The sequence below is a fragment of the Gekko japonicus genome, unplaced genomic scaffold (assembly GCF_001447785.1).
Source record: "Gekko japonicus isolate JY-2015 unplaced genomic scaffold, Gekko_japonicus_V1.1 scaffold424, whole genome shotgun sequence".
Lineage (NCBI taxonomy): Eukaryota > Metazoa > Chordata > Lepidosauria > Squamata > Gekkonidae > Gekko > Gekko japonicus.
The window spans coordinates 86440-95445 of NW_015165247.1; the positions used below are offsets into that span (position 1 = coordinate 86440).

At 55.5% G+C, this 9006-nt stretch overlaps 1 protein-coding gene across 1 annotated transcript in view; it reads left to right on the forward strand.

Annotated features, from left to right (window-relative positions):
- ZNF687 (zinc finger protein 687) overlaps positions 1–9006 on the forward strand; it is a 50198-nt gene that overhangs the window by 26994 nt on the left and 14198 nt on the right. The window contains exons 2-5 of the mRNA XM_015410089.1: positions 517–567; positions 1563–3823; positions 6086–6264; positions 8786–8962. Coding sequence (XP_015265575.1) covers positions 1583–3823; positions 6086–6264; positions 8786–8962 — 2597 coding nt within the window. The 5' untranslated portion in view covers positions 517–567; positions 1563–1582. The remainder of the gene's footprint in view (positions 1–516; positions 568–1562; positions 3824–6085; positions 6265–8785; positions 8963–9006) is intronic.

Here is a 9006-nt window from a genome sequence, read left to right on the forward strand (position 1 = left end):
AACTCATTAGCATAACTCATTAGCATATGCCACACCCCCTGACATCACCGGAAGTGTGTCATAAGGCCACACCTTCTGACATCACCGGAAGTGTGTCATAAGGCCACACACCCCGCCCCCAACGGTCCCGGCCGCCGGTGCCGGCCTTGCAGCTCCACTGCCGATCCCCATGAGGGGCCCGGCGGTGGACCTGCAAGGCCGGCGGAAGTGTGAGGAAGCCCGCGAAGGCCCTCCCTGGCCCCAGGCAGGCAGGGGTGGGGAGAGGCAGGGAGGAAGCAACTGACCCCCCCTCTTCTCCTGCCTCCTCCTGGCTGAATGAGGGCCGGAAGCGGGGTTTCCGGAAGCAGGGGGCGGGGCTTCGTTGTGTGCCCCGCCCCCGTACCTCACCTGGGGGAACTGCGATCCCCTGCGATCCCCCCCGAAATGACCTCTGCACCTTAGTATCTTTTCAAAACCTTGCAATTAGAATTTTAGCCGCTGTGGAAAGAATAGTGATTAATTTTTTCACTTTTTCAGGAGGACCGTCAGAGGGCCACAATCCAAGGAGAAGAACAGCCGGTGAAAAAGGTAAGTTGTAGTTCGCTATTTTGTGAATACAGTCTATTACTTGAATCCAAAACTTTGTATAAATTTGCAGGCCCACCGGCTGTGAAAGTAAGTTGCTTTAGATCCGCAGTGTTTCCAGCACTGCGGCGACATGGTGGGTATCATATGCGCTAGTTTAGTTGGTGTTAAGTACTCATCTCAACATGACCTTCATATTTGTCTCTATGATATATACAGATTTTGACGATGAGTTCTGATTTTGCCAGATATCTTTCCATTGACCCTCAGAGATTTGGCACGGGAGGTCTTTTGACCAAGCTTCTTGATAGTTCAGATTGATGTTGTGCGCAGACTTAATTTATGCAGCAGCCCAATCGCTCACTCACAACTTTAATGCCCATAGCTCACAAAGTAGAATTTTTGCTCACGAGACTCCACAGCTTAGAGGGAACATTGGTAGTGAAGGGCGAGGTATAAATCCAATCTCTTCCTCCTCTTCTTCCTCTTCTTCCTCTTCACCTCCTCCTCTTCCTCTTTTTCTACTTGATAATTGAGCAGTGATTCACAAAAGCTCATCCCCTGCCACAGGTTTTGCTAGTCTTTAAGGTGCTCCTGGACGCTTGCTCTGGGCTAAAATATGCATACATAAAAACAATAATTAAAACATGGGGCGGGAAGGCGGGAGGTGCCATATGAGACAACAGCTTACTCACTGGCAAAAGATGACAACAGAAGGGGACAGGGGAGTCTTTCTGGGGAGAGAGTTCCAGAATTTTGATGCCGCCACGGAGAAGGCCCGCTCCCGAGTGGCCACGTGTCTGATCTCAGGAGGCGGGGGGGGGGACCCCACACAGGGCCTCCAAAGTTGACCACGATGGTCAAACGGGTTCGTAAGGGTTTAAGTCTACGGCACTATATGAGTTCTGATCTCCGTGCTTGGTTTAAGTGCCTGGATCTTAAAAATACCATCCCCGGAAGCCTTACCCTGTTCTTCCTTTTTCCCCGTTGCCTTCCAGAACCTTCTGAAGCCGTTGCCATGGGTGACATGAAGACCCCCGATTTTGACGACCTCCTGGCCGCTTTCGACATCCCGGACATAGACACGAACGAGGCAATCAACTCCGGCCCCGAGGAGACAGACGCTCACATCAAGCCCATCCCGGGGGGGGAGGCGGCGGCAGCGGCCCCCGACCACGTCCTCCCCCACGGCGACATCAGCACCGTCAGCGTCATCGTCAAGAACACCGTCTGCCCGGAGCAGCTCGACCCCGCGGACGGCCGCCTCAAAGACGGCCACGGGATCGGGCCCCGCCTGCTGCAGAACGGGTTCTCCCCTGCCGAGGCGCCCTCCTCCCCGTCGGCCGAGGCGGTGGCCCCCACGAACGGGGAGTGCTGGGCGCCGAAGGAGAAAGGGACCAAAGGCCTGGACCTCTTTTCACACTTCAGCCCTGACCCCAGCGAGGACGGCGTGGCCAACCTGATCGACCGCCCGCGGGAATGCAAAGCGAAAGAGAAGACCCTCTCCGTGCCTTCCCTCTCTCCGTCCCCCACCCTCTCCGCCGCCCAGGCGCTGGACTGCCGAGAGCCGGCCGTGGAGAGCGCCCCGTCTCTCCCGCCGGCCTTCCCGCCACCTTTTGAAAGCTGTTCCGCTGGCGGGGTGGGTCTCCCTCCTTCTAGTCCTCCTCCTCTGGCTCCTCCGGCCATCAAACAGGAGTCAGACACTGACGCGCCCTGCCGGGGGCCCAGTCCGCTGGCCCCCCCAAAATCAAGCTCCGTCTGCTATTCTACGGACGAGTCAGCCCTCGGGCCCTGGCCCAGCTCGGACACGAATCTCGACAGCGGCTCTGGCAGCGCCCCCGGAGCCAAGCGCTCTCCCGCCGGCCCTCCGGATCCGTTCTTCAAAGGCTCTCCGCCAGCAGACGGGAGCCCGGGCCCCACCGCGTCCCCCAAACGACTCGGTGGAGGGGCCCTGAAGGAGGAGCCCGTAGAGAAGCCCGTGCAGTGCCCCCCGGGCACGTCCAGCGGGGAGGAGGAGGAGGACGACGACGACGACGAGAGCACGAGTTCGCCTTCGTCGAATTCTTCGCGGCCCCTCAAAGTGCGGATCAAGACCGTCAAGACCTCTTCCGGGAGCATCACCAGGACGGTCACGAGGGTCTCCCTGGACTCGGAGCCCGGGGCTGCCAAGCTCCCGCCCGACCACGACTCCCAGGGGGCCCCCGGGGCCGAGGAAGCCGCCCCGCCCCCCGCCGCCCCCAAGAAAGGGGAGGGCGTGGCGGAGTCCCCCGGCCCGAAGGTGGCGGTGGCCGGTCCCCTGAAGGTGATCGAGGGGCCGAAGGTGGTCAGCGTGCAGCTGGGCGACGGCACCAAGATCAAAGGGACGGTGCTGCCTGTCTCCACCATCCAGAACGCCAGCAGCGCCATGCTGATCGCCGCCAGCGTGGCCCAGCAGAAGGCGGTGGTGCTGCCCAGCAAGGCCGTGGCCAAGAACATCATCAGCCTGGTGCCGCAGGCCCTCCCCAAGGCCCCCGACGCCCGGAGCGGGGCCGGCTCGGCCGCCCAGCCAGCCGGGGCGACCCCCGGGGCCCACCAGAAGGTCAACGGCACCACGGTGGTGGTCATGCAGCCCCAGAAGTCCTCGCCCACCGTCGCCGGCACGGTCATCTCCCGCAGCCAGTCCAGCCTGGTCGAGGCCTTCAACAAGATCCTGAACAGCAAGAACCTGCTGCCCACCTACAAGCCCAACCTGGCCCCCCCGGCGGACGCCAGCCTGGCCCTGCCGCCCCTCGGCTACCGCTGCCTGGAGTGCGGCGACGCCTTCGCCCTGGAGAAGAGCCTGGCCCGCCACTATGACCGGCGCAGCATGCGCATTGAGGTGACCTGCAACCACTGCACCAAGCGCCTGGTCTTCTTCAACAAGTGCAGTCTCCTCCTCCACGCCCGCGAGCACAAGGACAAGGGGCTGGTCATGCAGTGCTCCCACCTCGTCATGCGCCCCATCGCCCTGGACCAGATGATCGGCCAGCCCGACATCACCCCCCTGGTCTCCCTCGCCTCCCTGAACGCCGGCAAGGCGGCCGCCCCACCGGGCGCGGCCCAGGAGGCGGTGGGCGCGGCCAACGGGGGCACGCCCCAGGACCTGCCCGTCCTGCCTCTGAACGGCGGCACGGAGACGCCCACCACCAACTCCTGCCAGTGCCTGGAGTGTAAGGAGCAGTGCAAAGACAAAGCCGGCCTCGCGGCTCACTACCAGCAGGCCACGCCCTCCTCGTCCACGGTAGGCCCCAGCAATCGGGGGTGTGTGTGCGGGGTGAGATGCGGGGGTCTCAGGCAGTGCTCCCTCTAAGCAAAAATTCTCCTTTGTGAACTATTGGTATTAAAGTTGTGAGCGAGCGATTCGACGACTGCATACGTCAGTTTGCTCTGGAGCCCTCCTTCCTGAGCCAAGGCAAAAATTGTGTGAGGGGGGAGGCTAAAAAATCTGTGAGCTAGCTCACACTAACTCAGCTTAGAGGGAACACTGGTCCAGAGATGTAAAATTTCCGAAAATTTTGAAGCTCAGAAAAAAAAAACGTTTTTCCCGGGGGGAAATGGAAATTTTCGGAAAAATTGAAAAAAATGCTACATTAGCACTTCTTTTTTCTTTTCCAGATTGAAAGTCATTCTGTTACATAAAATATGACTGTGGACTTTTTACATGGCATGAAATTATCACAACTAGCCTATTAAAAATTCAGTGTATCCAAACAATTATTACAAACAGAATACCCACCCACATGCAAAAACAAAACTGGAACCTTTTTCTTTTCTCGTGACAACACCATCTCCTAAAGGAAGGAATGCATCTTGTTCTTGCACTGGAGAGTTCAGTGCACAGAAATTAGATCAATCTGATGCCATACATATTTTTTAGAAATGATTTGGAAAATATTTGAACACCTTGTCTTAAATCATTTTATTCATCATGTTAAAATAAAACGTTCCATCATCAATTTTCTTTCTTTTTTTCAATTTTTCGGAAAAAAAAACAAAAAAGGCGGCGGGGAAAAACGGGGGAAAACATTCCCCCCCCCCCCGAATGTTTCCAGTTTTTTTCCGGGCATTCACATCTCTACACTGGTCTCAGGGCCAAGGTACATGTTGAAAAATGTCATGTCTTACACACCCAGGGAAATGCTGATCACTACGTTGGGGCCAGGAAGCCATTTTTCTCCAGGCCAGTTTGGCTGGAGATCCTGGAGGGGCTTTTTGTCATCTTCTGAGCATGGAACAGCAGTCACTGTGGGTGTATGGGAGAGGGGGAGGTATTTTGGAATTTCCTGCATTGTGCAAGGGGTTGGACTAGATGACCCCGGAGGTCCCGTTCAACGCTATGATTCTGTGAGGTATAGTCCTCCTCACATAGCCAGTTTGGTGTAGTGGTTAAGTGTGCGGACTCTAATATGGGAGAACCGGGTTTGATTCCCCACTCCTCCACTTGCACCTGCTGATGTGACCTTGGGTCAGTCACAAGCTCTAGCACAGCTGTCCTTGAAAAAGAGCAGTTTGTGTCAGAGTTCTCTCAGCCCCACCCACCCCACAGGGTGTCTGTTGTGGGGAGGGGAAGGGAAAGGAGTGTGTAAGCCGCTCTGAGACTCCAAGTGAAGGGCGGGGTATCAATCCAATCTCTTCTTCTTCTTCATAGACTGCACAATTTCAGAATGCAGGTGAAGGGATTTGCATGTCTGAACCCTCCTTTCCTTCATGATGTTCGTTTATGAAACGATTCATCCACCTATTAAAATATCTGTTCCCCCCTTTTCCTCTTGCCTTAACGCAGCTGTGTCTAGAAAGCTAGCAAGCCAGGGGAAATGTTGGGCTCGGAACCTTGCTCATTGACGTGCCACATTTCTATGTGCAGGGTATCATGTGCGCATGTGCTGTGACAATTCGCAAGGTTCATAGTGCAGGCCAGGAGTGCCTCCTTGACACTCTACCAGGGTCCAGGAGGTGGCGAATATTTAAAAATAAAAATAAAATCAACACAGTCCCACAATTAAAAGTCCAGTTAAAATTACAAAAATAATTGAATCAGAAGCACAAAAACAGAAAACACCAGAAGGAGGGCCAGTAACAATCATTGTCAGTATGCCGGACAAAACGAAAAAAGGTCCTCGCTTGTCAGCGAAAGACACCGCTAGAGGGAGGCAGAGAAACCTCCCTGGGGAGGGAGTTCCAGAGTTTTGGTCCCACGACCAAGGAGGCGGGTTCATGTGGAAAGGGGCGTTCCTTTACGTGTGTTGGTCCGGGGCTGTTTAGTCTTCAGCTTAACGGAGGGCCACTTGTGCAGCTTCCACATCTGGAGGAGATTTTGGCGCTCCCGGGGCGTGGCTGCAGGCGAGCCATGTGTTCAGATCTCGGGGCCTTCTCGGCTCAGGCCCCGTGTTCTCCTCCTCTTCCCTCCGCTCACTTCCAGTTGTGTGTCCGGCCTGCCCCTTCTCCTCCCCGCCCTTCTTTATGCTAACCGGCGGTCTCCGCCTTTCCTTTGCCCCCCTTGCAGGTGTGCAGCGCCTGCCCCATGATCATGCCCAACCGCTGCAGCTTCGGCGCCCACCAGCGCATGCACAAGAACCGCCCGCCTCACGTGTGCCCGGAGTGCGGGGGGAATTTCCTCTTGGCCAACTTCGAGGCCCACCTGAAAGAAGCCTGCCTCCACTTCTCCCGGAGGATAGGTTACAGGTAGGGGGAAGGTGGTGGGGTTTCTCTCGTCGTCGCCTCGCCCGTCTGCCTCACGTCATGGTCACTCCCATTTTAGCCCAGGACCGCAGGGAACACTTTGGCCAGCTGGTCTCTAGAGAAAGAGGAGTGGCTGCAGGTTTTGGACAGCTGCCTCAGGGTTATTCGATGTGAAGGTGAAACAGATGGCGTGCGGAAAGTCTGAAGGTCCTCTCATGTGCTCGGTGTAGAGAAACGGAAGTGTTTTATTCCAGTGTTTTATTCCTGTCTCCTAATGTGAACTTTATTGTTAAATTTCTATTTATTATTATTTTAGTCATGATATTTATGTGACTTTGTAACTAATCAGCTTCCAATCAGGCCAAAAAAGAACACAGTTTCACAGCCCACAAAGTTTAAATCACAATCTCCTCATACAATCCCTGGGCACCAATTGGTTCCAACTGTCACTAAGCATTGTGGGGATTGTAGGCTGTGTCTGCTTTCCACAGCCACACAGGTCTCTCCTGGGCCTAGGCCTCACTAGGCCTTGTCTCCCAGTCCTACACAGATCATGACACCCGCCCTGAGCCCGCTTGCGGGGAGGGCGGGATAGAAATCAAATAAATAAATAACGGTGCAGCTTGGGAACATCCGGAGGAACTGTTTGGCAGTAATGTCAGGGCAGATTTTAAAAATGCTTTACGCAGCGTACCACTAATTTAAAGCAGGGGTCCCCAATGGTTGCCACGGTGCCAGCCAGTACTTCTCTTGACACCGACCCTTCTTTTCAGGAAATGGGTGGGGGCATTGTATGCCAGGGCTTGTTATTGTCTTCCCTCATTGACTTGAAGAGAAGGGAGTGGTAAGCAACTGGTCTCTCTCTAGTCAGAGGGTCATCCCCTTCCCAAGAGATACGAGGAGGCAGGTATTCTGTTTGGTACCGCCTCCTGAGGTAGCCATTTTGGGCTTGGCTCCACTTCCTGTGGGAGCCATTTTGGGGGTGGCGCACACAACGTCCTCTCAAAATCACAGCTGCCCACCAGTGTTCCCTCTAAACTGTGGAGTCTTGTGAGCAAAAATCCCGCTTTCTGAGCTCCCAGCAGTAAAGCTGTGAGCGAGCGATTTGGCTGCTGTGTAAATTAGTTTGCTCTGGAGCCATCCCTTCCTGAGCGAAGGCGAATATTTGTGGGCCGCGGAGGCTAAAAAACGATGAGCTGGCTCACCCTAACTCAGCTTAGAGGGAACACTGGTGCCCACAGCCTCCAAAAGGTTGGGGACCCTTAAGTCACAGAAGTCACTGCCACAAGCTATGTTGGCAGTTGCTAGCTGGCCAGTTCGGTTCATGGAGGGAAAACCTTCGTAGCAGCTAAGTGGCCCTGACCGTTAACTGAAATCTCTTGTGTTCAGAAGCAGGGCACCTTTCAGCGTTCCAGTTGCAGGGGGCATGCACTTGGGGGTGGGGGGAGAGATCGGCTTTGCAGCCTTCTCGTTTTCCCAGAGGCATCTTGACTCGCTACGATTTAAAATGCCGTTTTCCTAATGCAACGAAATCGGAGTTCAGCGGCAGTTACTGTCCAGTAAAGTAAAAGAGAGCCAGTTTGATATAGCGGTTAGGAGCACGGGGTCTAATCTGGGAGAACTGGGTTTGATTTCCCCACTCCTCCACTTGCACCTGCTGATGTGACCTTGGGTCAGTCACAAGCTCTGGCACAGCTGTCCTTGAAAAAGAGCAGTTCCTGTCAGAGCTCTCTCAGCCCCACCCACCCCACAGGGTGTCTGTTGTGGGGAGGGGAAGGGAAAGGGGTTTGTAAGCCGCTCTGAGACTCCTTTGGGTGGTGAAGGGCGGGGCATAAACCCAATCTCTTCTTCTCCAGCTTGGCGTAATGGTTAAGTGCGCGGACTCTAATCCGGGAGAACTGGGTTTGATTTCCCCACTCCTCCACTTGCACCTGCTGATGTGACCTTGGGTCAGTCACAAGCTCTGGCACAGCTGTCCTTGAAAAAGAGCAGTTCCTGTCAGAGCTCTCTCAGCCCCACCCACCCCACAGGGTGTCTGTTGTGGGGAGGGGAAGGGAAAGGGGTTTGTAAGCCGCTCTGAGACTCCTTTGGGTGGTGAAGGGCGGGGCATAAACCCAATCTCCTCTTCTTCTTCTTCTCCAGCTTGGTGTCGTGGTGAAGTGCGCGGACTCTAATCTGGGAGAACCGGGTTTGATTTCCCCACTCCTCCACTTGTGCCTGCTGATGTGACCTTGGGTCAGTCACAAGCTCTGTCAGAGCTGTCCTTGAAAAAGAGCAGTTCCTGTCAGAGCTCTCTCAGCCCCACCCACCCCACAGGGTGTCTGCTGTGGGGAGGGGAAGGGAAAGGAGTTTGTAAGCTGCTCTGAGACACCTTTGGGTAGTGAAGGGCGGGGGATAAATCCTCTTCTTCTCCCCTCTTTCTTTCCTTGATACAAGAGTTTTGAGCTTTTTTGGGGGGGGAGAAATGGGCAGGTTGTCTGCACGAGGGCGTCTCCTCTGACCTTTTCCGCCTTCTCGTCCTCAGGTGCCCGAGCTGCTCGGTCGTGTTCGGCGGGGTGAACTCCATCAAGTCCCACATCCAGATGTCGCACTGCGAAGTGTTCCACAAGTGCCCCATCTGCCCCATGGCGTTCAAGTCGGCCCCCAGCGCCCACGCCCACATCTACACGCAGCACCCAGGCTTCAGCAACCAGCAGTCCAAGTACGGGCGGTGTGCGGGGGGGGGCGTGCCCGTCGGGGGGGCGG